This window comes from Loxodonta africana, chromosome 9 (assembly GCF_030014295.1).
Source record: "Loxodonta africana isolate mLoxAfr1 chromosome 9, mLoxAfr1.hap2, whole genome shotgun sequence".
Taxonomy (NCBI): Eukaryota; Metazoa; Chordata; class Mammalia; order Proboscidea; family Elephantidae; genus Loxodonta; species Loxodonta africana.
In genome coordinates this window covers 19,771,700-19,787,747 of record NC_087350.1, presented here as the reverse complement: position 1 = coordinate 19,787,747, position 16,048 = coordinate 19,771,700, and the positions used below count along the sequence as shown (strand labels likewise).

The window sequence follows — 16,048 nt, the reverse complement described above, 5'->3', positions numbered from 1 at the left end:
CGCTTTCCCACCATTGAGGGCTAAGGTCTGGGATCCTTCATGAATACCAAGGTAAACCTGGCAGCCGGGCGAGCCTCTCGGGCAGACACTCTGCACAGCTGGAGTGAGCGGACTTCGAGCAAGAAGGCATTTCTGTAACTAATGATTTCTAGGGCCATTTGGATGGAAGTGGGCTGGGGTGGGGGAGAGGCTTCTGATGTTCTAGGAAGAAGAAGGGCATGATATCTATCTGCTAATAGTCCCACTGATGATAAAACGGAGCAGGCACCCAGCTTTGCCATGTCTATGTATGTTTCGCTGTTGGATTAAAGGGGAGAGGACCCCTATAAAAACACAAGTACTTTGCAGCTCTTGTAAACACCAGAGACTTCTGAGCTGCATTAGCAAAGACCAAGCAGCCAATGGCTTGCTCTAATGTAAACTGCTGAAACTTTCGGCTGAGACATATATCAGCAGCAGGCATTAAGACATTTTCATTCCATCCATCTCGCGGTAGGATAAACAGGGCAATTAGATTTCTGACGGCTTAGTGTATACAATGTCTGCTCATGGATTCGACCTCAGTGAGGACTTTATCAGGTTAATCTATCCAGTTCTAGAAAATGGGAAGTCCTTTTAAGTGCTTGAAACAGGAACCCTGATACCTCTGGGAGGAGAGGACAGTCACGGGTAAATGAGAAAACTGGAGTTCTGGCCTCCAGGTTCCTGGCCTGGTTGCTCTAATTCCACTGAAGTGTTCCTCTCTATGGCTCATGGAGCATCCTCCACAAGGCCAAGTGAGAACCTCCAAGATCCCATCAGCCCCTGTGTTTCCCACAGTTCTGGATTGCCTGTAAACTTGTCTCTCCCCTCACAGACCATAAGCTACATGAGTGGAATGCTGCGTCCCTGGTACTTGGTTGCACGAAATGGCACTTAAGAGGTGCTTAGTACATTTGTCTTGAATGAGAATGGAACTACACGAAAGAAATTCTATCTGACACACGGTTTTTATACCGTGAAGAAATAATACTAATGTCTGAAAAAAATGCAGACTTAGGAAATAAAGGAAAAGTCAAATTCAGAACTTAACAAAACCAAAACCTTTATCTAAATAGGCAAATACCTATTTGGCACTAGCAGCCAAGAATTACAAATTGGCTTGTTAATTTATCAGTGTAAGGGCACCATGCTGATTAAAATGTGGGTAGAAATGCAGACACTCTGCCCTACACCAGACCTACGGAATCCGGTCTGTATTGAGAGAGTGGGCCTCAGGTGGTATACTGAGAGCTTCATATTAAAGTTTGAGAAGCGATGGTCTACACTCAAAGCCATTTCACCTCTTCATTCCACCCTACACCAAACCACAGCGAGCAAACCCAGGTGCTTATTTTAGGAAGGCTGAGTCTCCATGATGCTGAATGGCCCAACTGGGTTTGCCATAAACCAATGAGTTGATCCTTGAAGCTTTGGCTAAACTTTGTAGCTCAAAGACACACACACACACAAATATATACCCTACCCAGGAAAATCTGTTTAGATGATCTCTCCAGATTCAAGTGTCCCAAACAATCCAGTCATTTCTCACATTTGGTTCTGCCCTACCATGGAGCTCTAATTCTGGGCAATCTTGTTAGCTACTCAGAGATTTTGGCCTTGCCCCTCCACAAAGTAGCAGTGTTTGTCCAAGATTAGCAACTTCAAAAACCACAAAGGCTATTTAGGAGTAGAAATGGTCTCTTTCCCTGCAGTTCTTAAATTCTTTTCAAAAGGAAAACTTGCTCTCCTTTTATACTTCACGAAGTTACTTTCTTAATTAAATTCACTAGCAACCCCTTGCCTTTAGATCCAAGAAGACTCTAAGACAGGCTTGGATTTCTAAAATCTATCACCAAAGTTGTGCATTCAGTGCTTCCTAAGTCTTAAAAAAAAAAAAAAAAAAGTCTTAGGGAGGATGTAATAGGTAAGCTGGGCATATTACTCTTCACTCCTTAAGAGAATAAGTAGGTATTCCTGAGTTTTTCTTTCTACAGTTTTGAAGGAGATGAAGCGAAGATCAAACTGAGTTAATTAATGGAACCATGGGCTACCTCTTCCTGTAGCTATTTCAAACCTGGCATATTAGGAACTGCAATACTGGGTGATTCTTTGGCCTCACCACGTGGCTTTGCTGCTAGCCGCAAGCCCTCCACCTTCTAAGACACTGTACACAACATCTCTAGAATAGAGCTCATCTTTATCTACCTCTCAGTGTATCTCTGAGTTAGTAAGTTCAAAAGAAAGTATAGTCATAAATGAAGACCTGACTCTACTTACCTACCAGATACCGAATGACATAAGCAATGTGGGATTTTCATACCATAAATAAATAACACTAATGTCTACCAAAGAGAGAAGCAAATACACAACAAAGGTTGCACGAGCAAATAATAGTAGTTTAAAAGAACAGTTCTCTCTCACATACACTTACCTGACAATGAAATCAAATTCAGACCCTGCAAGCATCAGGACCCCAAGGAGAGTGGACACAGCACCATCCAGAACGGGTGCAAACATGTGCTCCAGGGCGAGCACTGCCCTGCGGTTCTTATCACCAATGGCTGTGAGAAAGGCCTGTGGAAGGAGCAGAGTCATAGGATCAGAATCCTTCGCTTTGGTCAAATGTTCGGCTTCGTCTTAAGTGTGAAAATTGGGTGCCAAATACATACTTTCTGATGATTATGCTCAGGTGAGATTTTTTGTCACTGTGTTCAAACTAATGTGTTGGCATTACATCTAAACATCATAAAACTTTAACATCAAAAAATGCAGGACTGTATATTCGAAGTAAGCCTATTCTATGTATGGACATATCCCTGCCCCCTTCACATTTCTAGAGCTCTTCTAGGTCAAGAATGGTGTTGATACCAAATGGGAACTCTACTGAGTAAGTTCAGGTAGATCAGACAGTTGGTTTGAGAGTCTGACCCCCGACCATTTTAATGTGAGTCAGTTATTGCTATACCCTGTCTGGTCCTACAGTGGGACCCCAACAGGGAGAGTTGAGCCTGACAGGACTTCTTCCTTTACATGAAAGTTCACGCTGCTCTGGAATATGCTGGGAGGAGAGAGCCCAGAGCTTCTGCAGGTTGCAACTCCTGCTGTCTAGTATTTTACCCTTAAAAAAAAAAAGGTCTAAAATACATTGCAGGGTACAATCCTATCCCTTATCTACCTGCAGACAAACAGGAATCGTTATTCTAAAAGAAATAAATGAATACATAAATAAAAGATGAATAAATACATGTATACAAATGTGTGCCTCAAGTTTTCATACTTCTCTCTAGCACAGGTACCTCTTCTAAGACGGGTCCTACTTATATATTTACTGTGTCAACTGGGGAAGGACATTAAGGTCAATCTAGTAGTCATTTTCTCTTGAGATGAAAGCACCAAGATGGTTTGGAACCATATTATTCTGTGCCACATTCGGGCCATGAGGTTCAAGCTGTGTTTATCCTACTGCACACAACTTATACGTTGCTGAAACCCATCAAGCTGACAGGAACACACTGACTTCTTAAAACCTTTCAGGGAAGATTTCTTCACCAGCCATTTCCATCATTTGTAAGAGCAACGATTTCCTACTTTAAAGAGAATTTCCCATGTGGGATAGGGTAAGAATACTGTGTCCTGTATGTGGCAGTAGTCTTGATGAATGAAGACTTGGAACAGGGCACTAAGCTAAGGCTTCCACTTGCAAAGTAAAGTTGGTTCATGAGTGGATCATCAAACTCCTTAAATTCAAGGAATTCAATCTTGTATGAGCATAGAGGCAATCCTTAACTGTTCAGTAAACACCACTGTGTATTCACGTTCACACAAACTCAACCTTTGAGTGCACAGACCTGGATACACAGTTAGCATTCCCATTGTGAAAAACCTGTTCTAGGAGGCCCTTGTTTGCAATGCTAGCTACAAAAAAAAAAAAAAAAAAAAAGGTGGTTTTCATTCATATCAGATTGACTTGCACATTCTTAACAGATGTGCAAATTTTGTTCCTATTTGGTGAAAGGGTATGAGAACTATGTTTTTTCTAAGCTCTAGGCCAGGGGTCTCTTCTTTCTAAAAATGCATCTTCCTCCTCCCAGCTCAATGAAGGAAAATAATCTGAACAGGCTTAAACTTGAGAGGATACTTGTTTTTTTTTATGTTAAAAACTTTTCACACGCCTTCGACGTTTGTCAACTGCAGCCCCGACCAAGGTATTTTTGCAAACACGCTATGCTAATTTTTTTTTACAGTAACATGTAAAAAAAAAAAAAAAAATTGGCATGGGGTGCTTATGAAAATACCTCCTGCTGGGAGGGTGCAGCTGGCAGACACACGTAGAAGGTGTGCGTTCTTGGTGAAAAATATGGTATACGCTGGGGAAAATGAGATAACGTCAACAAAACAGATATTCCTTCTATAAACAAAAGTTAATAATCTCAACATTGCAGAATAATAGCCCTGAAAGAGCTCTTCATAAACCTGCTGAAGGATTACAGAGGGAACAGGCAGAAGCAAACACACAGATATGCATCTTCCCTGTGTTGAGTCCAAGGAAAATCAACGCTAGAGACTGAGAAAGCAAGGCTAAAAGTACCTTAGTCCAAGTTCGCTTTAAACCAATGCTAGGTTTCCTAGTGAGGGCATTCCAAGTATCAATATTCATTCAGTCAATAAATATTTATCAAATGCCTACTAACAAGCCCAAGGACTTAGACTATCAACTCAACTGTAGATAGAACATTAATTTATCCACTGCCATGAGGCTTAGAAGGAGGAAACCCCGCAAAGGAACTGATATTATATTCTCAACTATATGGATTTTTTTTTTTTTATGTCTAAATAATTACATCTATATAATAATAACTGCATGTAATGGACCCGTCTCTTGAATTAAAGGACTCGGCCTAAAGCTTAATTTCCTTCAACCATGTATTCATAGGACTGGGCACAGAAACAGAAAGGGAAACATTCTCTTATTGGAAACAACACCAGTTCTCTTACTTTCTGCTGTCCTGAACTCAGAGGCTGGGAGGCTGAAGGAGTCAGGTGAGCTTCCACGGAAACGCCAGTTCCTTGAGGCTGATCACCTGCACCTTCAGTCATGGGCCTGAAGGTACTGCTGTGGCTGCCAGCTAGCCTCATTCGCAAATATGCCATCCTTACCAGGCCTGGAGGTGTGGTCTCACACATGCCCCCACACACAGTCTGTTTTAGGAACAAATCTGACAATTTCAGAGCCTGGTGACACTAATGACACATTCAATACCAAACAAAGTCCTTCCTTCCTGGCTCACTTGCCAACAACACTGCCAACTGCTGACAAGGCCCAGCTACTTTTCCCTTCCATGTCCTTCTGTCTAGATTCCCCAAACAGAAAGGAATCCAGAAAAATTTCAGTGACTCCTAGGAAATTCCTGTGCTCTGAAGCCTTTACACTGTGACGTGTTAGGATTGCTTCTTGAAGTCGAAGAAAATTAAATGGTTCCTACATGGAGACTGAAGGAGCTACAGGAAGCGTTAATTTTCCATCAAGTTTTTGCTTAAAATGTCTTCCATACCAAAGCAACATGGACAGTGAATTCCACTCCTATGCCGACGGACGCAATCAAGATGACCACGGGCACAGCACTCAGCTTGATTCCAATGAGGCCCATCATGCCAAAGAGCTCCACTGTCATCAAAGCCAGGACCATCACCTGTGAGGACACACACAGCAATCAGTGACCAAGTACATCACACCCTAGGTGTTGAAGACAAGGGAAAGTGTCAAAGTACTAATGTGGTCTGCTCTGCAGATTAAGAGCAGAAAAATGCCAGTGACCCAAATAGAATCAAAGTACTGGTTTACCGTGACTTTGGATAACTTTCTTTCCTTCCCAATTCAACCTCTCCCTTTGGAAATGGAGACTTTGGGAAAGGCAAATCGTTTTTCCAATATACCTGCTCTAGAAAGCAAAAATTTTTTAATTACTCCCACCTTAAAAAAACAAAACAAAAAACCCAATAACCAATGAATCAACTCTGATTCACGGAGACCCCTTGTGTGTCAGAACTGTGTTCCAAGGGATTTTCAATGGCTGACTTTTCAGAAATAGATTGCCAGACCTTTCTTCTGAGATGTCTCTGGGTGGACTCAAACCTCCAACCTTTGGTTTAGCAGCCAAGCGCATTAATCATTTGCACCACCCTGGGCCTCCAGAGTAATCTATTAAGAGATTATGCAAACATGGACTCACTGCTAGCTACAACTTTAATATAGTTTAAAACGACATTTCCTTCTTGCTTTGATCTTAATCATGATGGACCATCCTTCAACTCACAACTGAGTTGAAACTTTGAAATTTTTGGTTGTTTCACCCACCATCCTGAAGAAAGCTGATAGAACAGGGTGATAAAAAGTTCTTTTAAGTAAAAGTACTTTTGCTTTTGTTTGGAGAGCCCATCAGCTAAGTGAAGATGACTTGGGAGCCAGTTAAGCGGGGGCGGGCAGGGGATGCTGTCATCAGCTGATACGTGTCAGGTTACAGGGGCCCCTTCACTTTGAAGAAATGTGGGGACCGGGGTGGACAAAGCAAACAGTTCAATCCAAGGAAAAGCTTTTCTTTGCCTTTCATCCTCCTTGTAAAAATTTGCAGGGAGAGGTAGACTTTGGAGTTTCTTGGGCAAAAGGGGGAAGAAAATACAAACAAAACAATAAACTTTGGAGAAACCAAGAGTTCTTTCTTGGGGGTGGGGTGGGGAATAGTGGCAGCGGTTCGGGGAAATGTCACAGAAGTGTCTTTTGCTTTCTTTTAATAAGCTAATGAAAGATGAACAACATCAATTACTTAAGTACCATGAGAACTCATGCAGACTAAACATTTACCTTTTAACATACCTGCTGCACACACTTTCGGTGCAGAAACAAGCCCTGGTCTATGTTTTTATAATTTTGGCATTTTGAAGGCTATACCACAGTACATGGAATTTAAACACTGCCATGAGTTTATGGACTTTCCACGAAACTGAATTCAAATCTGAGAGTATTCTGGAAAAAGGATGCAAGGGGGCGGGGGGGGGGGGAAGCTAGTAATCTTAGTTTATCATTTTCTTCCAGGAGTTAAAACCTTTTTTTTTTTTTCTGTATACTACCGTCCTGACTTCTCTAACTACCCTCCATGTTAAATAAAGAATAACCTTCTATAGGTTAGGTCTGTGATGAAGTCACAAAATGATACTTTTGAATTATAAAAAATAAAAAAAGAACTAGTTATGCTTTGATGGTTTTACTAAATGCTCAGTGCTATTATGGCAAGTGTGTTTAAAAAGCTCTCCTATCTTTACGCAGAAATTTTCAAGCTGTAGGAGAAAGGACCCAAGATTAAGGCCATTAAAGGCTCTACCTTAACCATGAACCTCACCACCTCAAGTAGAATAAATATATTATGAATGATGCAATCTATACCCTCCTCCAGAGGCCCAGACATAAACAAAACGTCCTGGCTGCAGAAAGAGCTATGCTGAAAGGAATTTGACTTCCACAAAGACCCTTATAATAAACTCACAATGATCCCGGCAGTCCAGGGGTTCAGGAGGAAGACGGCGCACACCAGAAATGTGCAGGCCAACACCACGCTGATGGACAGCAGGAGCCAGTGGCGAAGCCCGATGTACTGCTCCCAGAAGAGGAAGGGGTAGCCGTTGGGGTAGCTGGCGACCCCCAGGCTTGTGTAGTTGTTGCAGATTGTTCGTACTTTTTCAATCGCTTCCACAAAGTCCGAGGTGTCACGCAAGCCGTTGAGGTAGAAAGGGAACTGAGCGTATTCAATGGGTTCTGCTGCCGGGACTGCACCAAGGAGACAACAAGGGAGAAGGCCTGGGGTTAAGGCGCTCCTTGCAAAGCTCAGGTATTTAGCTAGGCAATACCAGTACCAGTTGCCATCAAGTTGATTCTGACTCATGGCAGGGTTTTCAGTGGCTGATTTTTCAGAAGTAGATGGCCAGATCTTTCTTCCACCTTTGGGTGGACTCGAATCACCAACCTTTCGATCAGCAGCCAAGCACATTCACCATTTTCATCACCCAGGTGTGAGATAGTTGTGACAAATTCCCATCGGAAGTCATACCAGATTTGTGTCCATTTTTATAAATAGTGTCCCAGATACTCCATAATCACAACAAAAGAGAAAGAACTCAGCAAGGAAGTTAACTTACTGAACTGGCAAAAAATACCAATAATAGTCTTTGGGTCTTTACAATTTTGTATTTGGTTTAAAACATTTTCAACAACAGCCAACCTCCGATTTTTCTTTTTTTTTCGGGGGGGTGGGACGTGGGAGCCTGTGAGTGACCTATTTTTCAATCTTTGACTTTAATCTCCTAGAAACAGTCACTCTTTGTAATGGGTCTAACAACTTAAAAATGAATTTGCAGAAACCTTTTTAATACAGTGGACACAAGTGAAAACACAAAGTCCAAACGGTTTTGCTCAATCACTTTTGGGAACAAAATAACTTAAAAGTCATGCTTTACTGGGGAAAACGCTTAACTTTCTTATCCTTTTAGTGATCTCACACACTTAAACCTTCCATGCTTCTTTATTTAATGCAATGCTAAGTCTTCAGCAACAGGAGAAGAAATCCTTATACAACAAGCGTTTAGTTACTGCCGTTGTGTGTTCCGACCCTTTGGGGTCATTCAGTTGACTTGCTAAACATGATTTGCCCTATTATAATCTCAACTATAAATTTTCATTAAGACAAGCCTTGGCTGCTTGCCACAAGGCTCTGGGGTTTAGATACAGTGGAGCACAACTCACTTGCTCTCCATGTTTATAAAAGGACCCGTCTCCTTTCTCACGTCTTCCCTTGGCCCAATATCCAAACTATAAGCTACAAATATCACTCACATAATTGCAAATGAAATGCACAAAGAATCACCTTTCAAACCCTGGGCTGAGAGGGGGAAGGAAGAGGACATTGCTGTATACAGACTTTTCTGTTCCCCTTTAAACAGTTCTGACAGAGTACAGGTGCTCAATGGCTTACAGGAATGACCCAACTTGCCAAAAATCCCTTCAACGCCAAGAGTTGACAAAGTTAAGATAAACATCTAATCCCCGGCGATAAAATTTTGTGATGGTAAAATAACACTCAACCTGGAGTCTTCCCCAACGTTCACACGGAACAGCTGGCATTCAAGAGCAATGCCTGACGAACGTCTTTGCGTTAAAGCTCCAGGCGGAAATTAGAGACGCTTATTTCTCAAAGTGATAGAGCACGGGGTTGTATTCCATTACACATCCTCATCTGTCTCCCCGAGTTTTAAACTAAAAGAAATATATTGTTCTGTTTATACTTTTGAACCCTGGAGAGCGTCAGTGAACTGTTGCTGGAGGACAGAGCGTGGCCACTCTGTGCGCTCCCAGCCCTGGAGACGGAGGGCTACTCACTTCGCAGCCTGGTTTCTGGCATGTAGTCAGCTTTGTCGTGGACCCATTCAGGCCGATGGGGCCGGATGTTGGCCTGGGAGGCGGCGTAAGCGACGGGGTCGTTGCTGACCCATGCAGTCAGGTAGATGTAGAAAGCACTTGGATTAATGATGCCATCTGCATCCACCAGACGCTGTTTAGTCAACTGCAAAACGAGAAGAACAGAGGCCTTTCAGAATGGGGTCTGGGAAGGGGGGGGGACCACACTCTTGCCCAGAGAAAAAGGCAGCAGAGCTTTGCACTAGCATTTATAACAAAGAAGAGAATACCCACTGTTGGAAAGTGTAGAAAATCCCATCAGAACACCTTCGATTTCTTTCAAAATGCACTTATCAGAGGATGCCATAATGGGTGTGTTTATAACAAACACACAGTTCTGCAGATGGCCCGGGAATTGACTGAACCAATTAAATCTGAATGCTAAAAAACTGTCTGCAGCCAAGGCGGAGAATGAACAATCTGGAGAAACATATTTATAGGAGGGGAAAAAAAAAAAAAAAACCTGGCAAGAATCCCCATACACGTCTGTGTGCAGTTAACCTCTGTTGTTAACACTGAGTGAAATGCCACCCAGTAAATGGAGGAGAGCTATAAAAATAAAACAACATCTGTATAAATTTTGCTAAAACTTGCCTCCTCTGACCTGTGTATTCAAAAAATACCCATTGCCAGAAAGTGGAAGAGACTGATGCCCGACCACGGTCACGCCAGAAACCTTATTTCTAAGAGAGGTGGTCATACCATGCGAACTGAAGGACCTCTAAAGTGGGCCTTGTGGACTGGATCTCTCTCTCTATATACATACACATACATATATATATATATATTTTTTTTTTTCCCTGTTTATTTTAGATTCAGGCCAGGCTCCAAAGCTTTGGGTCTTTTTTTAACAAAATGAAAAACACCAGTGACAGCAGTTAACAGAGAAAGAGTGAAGGAAGAAAGGGCGTGGAAGAGAGGGAGTGAAGTCGATTTCAGAGGTCTGGATTCAATTAATTCACAGGATGCTAAACAACTGTGTGTCTTCAAGCCGTCTCTGGAATTACATAGTACAGCTCACGGCCTCCGAGGATGTGGCGCGCTCTGCTCCTTCCCAGGCAGAGGGAAAGCTATCCGAAGGCCTGGCCCCATCACGTTTGTTCCATAGTGGATCTGGGCCCTAAGGCCTAATCCAGCTTCCTGGGCATCACCCCGCTATCTCTCGGATGGACTCCTCTGTCCTCGGCCTTGTCAAACCTGACAGCCAACTGCATGGTGCTATAAAGCACAGGCTTTCACACTCCATAATAACTCTGAACAATGTACTGTGTAAATCTGTCACCTTTCATGCCAGCAGAAGAGGGGAGACAATAAACAGAGCTGGGGAGAAGATCAGCGTGACGGGTTCTGCCTGAAGGTGATGCAAGGAAGCTACAAAGAGCAGAGGGAACAGGATCTGCGGAAACCAGTAGTAGCATGGGATTCATCTGAAGAGTCCAAACACACCCAGGAATCAAAAGGCATAGCTAGAATCCTTTGTCACAGAGAAGGTGCAATGAGAGTTAGAGAATGATGACCAAAGAGAAACAGCTTTTAGTTCTTAGCGGGCGGGGCAGTTAGATTGGTTAGTCTACTCAGGGTCCAAGGGTTTGCATTTCCTTTGGCTTCATTCATGACAGAGCAATTTGTCTACTCCTTGGGCCAGGGTGATACAAAGCCATCAAATACAAAAAAAAAAAAAAAATGATTAGTCCTTGCACCCTTCCAGTAACTTTTCCATCCAAACAAAAAATAAAAACCAAATCTGTTGCCGTCAAGTTGATTCTGACTCACAGCGACCCTATAGGACAAAGCAGAACTGCCCCATATGGTTTCCAAGGAGTGCCTGGTGGATTCGAACTGCCAACCTTTTGGTTAGCAGCCTTAGCTCTTAAATGCTATGCCACCGGGGTTTTAATTTTCACCCATCCACCCCCAAATGACTGCTATGTAATGAACCCATCTTTCCAAGTTTGAATACAAGCAAGACCAACATGGTACACATACCGGAATTTGAAAGGGAACAACAGAACACCGTGCTTCTAACATCTCAAAGAGCTTTCATTGTCTCCACTACATTTTATTCTGACAATCATTCTGGGAAGTCAGTGACATACTCATCCCTGTGACAGATGAGGAAACTGAGACTTACTCGATTCATCCCTGTGACAGATGAGGAAACTGAGACTTACTCGATTGCCTAAGGTCACACTACTAGCCAGTGGGAGGAGGTGAGGTAAAGCCAACTCAGTATTCTTTCCGGTGTAAGGTGCCATTGAGTCGGTTTCAACTCACAGCGACCTGATGTTCAACAGAATGAAACACTGGCCGGTCCTGTGCCATCCTCACAATCGTTGCTATGTGTGAGCCCATCGTTGCAGCCACTGCGTCAATCCATCACTTTGAGGGTCTTCATCTTTTTCACTTTCCACAAGACCCTAATGCCTCCCAGAACACTGGTAGGGATTGCGTGCCTTCAAAAGGATTCTTCAATATGGTGTCTGCTCCCCACACTCTGCCTGACAGCGCCCTCCGGAGTTCCCATGTGGTGGAGCAGTGAGATTACCTGACTGATGTCGATGGGTTTATCGCGGCTGCCGGTTTGCACCAGGAGTTTGTAGGCAAGGACTCCATCATCTGATCCATTTTTGTAATTGTTGGGCATGATTTTCCCAGTCTCCCAGTCACTGTCAAATGCATCCTGAAGTCCTAGAAAAGGCAAACGTGTGCAATACGTTACAGCCCTTAACTGGTATACTCCTGGTCCTAATGAGGTAGGCTGCGAATAGCCAGCAGGACATCAACCCAAACACTTGGTATTCTACCTCTGCTTTAAGTTCAAGTGATCCTACTACAGTTTTCATGAATGAACTGCAAGTTGCTAAAAATCACTGCTCAAAGAGGAGTGGGGGGCATGTTTATTTCTAGGAAACAAATAGACATACGTTACCTAAAACAAAACCTCTCCTTTTCTCTAATGACTATTCTGAAAGAGAGACAGAGAGAGAGAGCTCCGGAGCTCTGGCAAGAGGAATACCCACGCCGCACTCATTAACTGTTTCATGCCACCGCAGGGTGCTAAGCCACGGGTTCTTCAGTACAACCAGAAATTCCACTCAGATAGGGAAAAACACATTCAAACCTCCAGCTTCAAACAGCAACTCAGCTGCTTCTCGAGCCCAGGGTGAGTGAACAGGATTCTGTCAATTTGTTCCATCTGCTCAACTTGTGGAGCTAATACAAGCTGTGGGATCCGCTGCCAGGTTGTGTAAAGATCACAGCCAGCACCTATTCACTCTCGACTGTTCTCTTCCTCTTTGCCACCCTTCCTTAGGAGAGGGGCCGCGGAGGAGAGGGGAAGGGAAGGATACTTCGTGTGCCTGCGTGCGCACCGGGAAATACCTCACAGGGTAAATTTGGATCCGATTGAGAACAGGAAGCCACAGGCCAATACAAGGAGACTCTGTGAGAACAGATGACAAACCGCAAGCCCAGGGAGGGGAAGGGAAAGAGCCTTCTAGGCTTGGGGGATGGGCGAGCCCACAAGCCCACCACACACAGCTGCGCTTGGCCTCTGTAATCAAAACCATCATTACAGACCTGATGGTTTGGCTACAGCTGTAAAGAGATAAGCGTGTTGGAAGAGAAAACATGGCCTCGGTGACCCGGCCTTAGGGTCTGAGCGGTTGCTGGTTTGCACAGTCTGCTCTGGCACCACACCCCCTGCCCTCCCCCTGCTCCTCCCCAGCCACCTCCCAAGTAGAAATCCCAAGCCCCAGCAGCTCAGGAAACCACATCTTTCGAACAAAGCTGTACATGTATCGGTTAGACGTGTCTACTAAGAAGGGTTGATTTCATTCCAGGACGTGACTTCAAAGACCAAAAGAAAAAGGAAAAGAATAATCTGGTTAGGTTAGTGTGCTCGGAATGGTTAAGCTCTTGGGGTTTGAAGTGGGGGAGGGGAAGCACAGGCCCCTTTCTTTCTCATTCTCACTTTTTTTTTTTTAAACTAAACCCTCCTTCTGACATTGCTGTGGGCATTGTTTTTATATGAACAATTTGAGGATGAGGACCATGGGCTTGTGGTGAAAGAAGGCCCTGTTACAAGGCGAGTGGGGAGGGAGGAGACCACCAAAGGTGGCCAAGCCCCGAACTCTCAGACAGACTGTTTTTCATAGCAAGGCATGCACACAACAAGCTGTACTGAACAGATGTTATTTTATTACCTAAAGCCTTTTTTTTTTTTGCCTTCGTGAAAAAAGTAAATGGGAGTGGAAAAACACCCCCCCCCCCAAAAAAGAGGAGGTAGCCTGGTCTGTTTTCCTCACCATAAAAGAAATTTTCTTCCCTTTGTGACCAGTAAAAAAAAAAAAAAAAAAAACCCTACTGCCATCAAGTTGACTCATAGTGACTCTACAGGACAGAACAAAACTGCCCTGTAGAGTTTCCAAGGCAATCTTTAAGGAAGCAGACTGCCATTTGACTGGTGCAGGTACCTTAACCCTTTCCCTCTTGGCCTGGTAATCATAAAGAACAGCTCACCCTTATTGAGCACCTGGCTGGTTCTAAGCATTTACCTGGATTATCCTTCATTTAATCCTTACCACAACCTTGTTAGATAGGCCTATAAGTATTATTGTTCCCACTTTACAGATGAGGAAACTGAGGCTGGGAAAGGTTAAGAAACTGGAAGGAGGTCACCTACCATGTGTTAGAGCTAAGCTTTGAAGCCAGGCAGTCTGAGAGTCAGCTGAGCCACTCATTGCTCTGCACTGCCCTGAACTCACTGGCATGCCTATGAAGTATGTGTGGAAGGAATTAAAAAGATTAGCAGAGCTAACTTAGGTACCAATCACATCTGGAAGCAAATAGTGGGTCCAAAAATCTTGAGTACAGTTTTAAGATATATATACACTAAGAATTTTGGTGCACCCTAGTGTGAAAGAAAGGGAGAAAGATCAGATTTGGGGAGGTCAATCCTGCTGGAACTCAGTTCAACTCATCATCCACGCTGCCGGCTGCCACATGCCATTCACTCTACTGGGGGTTCAAAGATGAATGAGAAACACTAGCCACCTTTACAGATAAAGTTAAGTCTTTTCATAGTTAGTATAATATTTACTAATTACCAAAAACCTCAAGTAACAATGGTTGGTCTGAGTGGGTGCACAACATATAATCCTGGATGCAAAACAAAGACAAGGGTCTGCTTCCATTGCCCTTTGCCCAACTCTGACATTTTATATCGCAACACATGCATTTTAGATAGGACTTTGCTCACTATGAATAACTTGTACTAATAATTTTCTAGTGAAATGTTCTGAACTAAAGATAATAAACTATTCTCAAAATGTAAATTGTCTTCAGATATGGCACCTTAAAAAGAAAATGTCAGTCTAAATTTTAGTTGCGTGATTTAGTGTGAAATATAAACGAACACCATTTGTACATGATACACAGCATGGTTTTCATCTTCAACTTCATCATATGTGCACATTAATTCTTGTCTCCCACTATATAGTTCCATAAGTTAAAAAAAAAAAAGACAAAAATTATTGGAATGTTGGTATAGACCAAGAGGATGACATGGTTTTAAATGGCGATTCCATTAAAAAATGAATGAGGGTGCGATCACTTAAAAACCACACACACAAAAAAAATGGTTTAGAGGAACGCTGATTCAAGGATTAATTGCCTCTTCGGAGGAAATGTTCAAAGACCAAATCAACCACTCAATAGGCCCGAAAAACGCCTAGGCAGTGAATGGCCCCAGTATTTGGCCATTCTTTGTCAAGTGCTTCCCTGGACATGGTAATAGTTAGACGCAGTGTTCTAGGGCCAGCTGCAACCCTGCCTTGGTAGTGTAAATGGATCTAACTTGGTCTAGGTGGGTACTGTTCATTTAGTGATCAAAACATGATTTGAACATACCTTTTAAATAGAATCTCAAGTCCAGCTGCTTTAGAGATAATTTAGAACACCCTATAACTTCTGCACTGCCTAGAGTCAGACAGTACCTCTTTGCCCCTTCCCAGGCTCTGCCTGACATGCCATACTGAACATCCAAAGGAACGGCCTATGACACTGAAATAAATTCCACAATAAAATAAATTCCACAATAATCGTCCTCTGCTCAGATGCTGGCAGTGCACAGCAGATCTCTTTGTCATTGGTGGTAAGTTATTTGCATGTCTTTGGTCAATGCGGGGGGCGGGGAAAAAATGAAAAGCAGGGTATCTCTCAACTGTCTAGTCATTATCTGACAAGCACTGCTTTCAAAACTACCATATGAAATAAAACCCAAAGCAAAATGAAGTTAATCTCATGAGCATGTTACAAAACTAAAGTAATATTGTTCTCTTCACCTTCCTCCCAAACAAAGATCAAATCTGGTATACACGTATGAACAAAATTCTCGTAACACAAGTCAAGGCCTGCATTGAACGATTTTCAGTCAAACTCAAGTTGTTTACCATTTCATGCAAACTCACAGGGAAATTGGCTGTTTAATCTTTACATACAAATGTACTGACTTATGACCAAAGA

General features: G+C 43.0%; 1 protein-coding gene across 1 annotated transcript in view; it reads right to left on the bottom strand.

The window, feature by feature from the left end:
• The window catches only part of PTCH1 (patched 1), a 66,219-nt gene that overhangs the window by 7,721 nt on the left and 42,450 nt on the right, over positions 1-16,048 (bottom strand). Inside the window, exons 16-20 of the mRNA XM_064290828.1 lie at positions 12,069-12,211; positions 9,446-9,629; positions 7,560-7,840; positions 5,574-5,711; positions 2,453-2,595 (exon numbers count right to left, since the gene is read on the bottom strand). Of these exons, the coding sequence (XP_064146898.1) occupies positions 2,453-2,595; positions 5,574-5,711; positions 7,560-7,840; positions 9,446-9,629; positions 12,069-12,211 (889 nt within the window). The remainder of the gene's footprint in view (positions 1-2,452; positions 2,596-5,573; positions 5,712-7,559; positions 7,841-9,445; positions 9,630-12,068; positions 12,212-16,048) is intronic.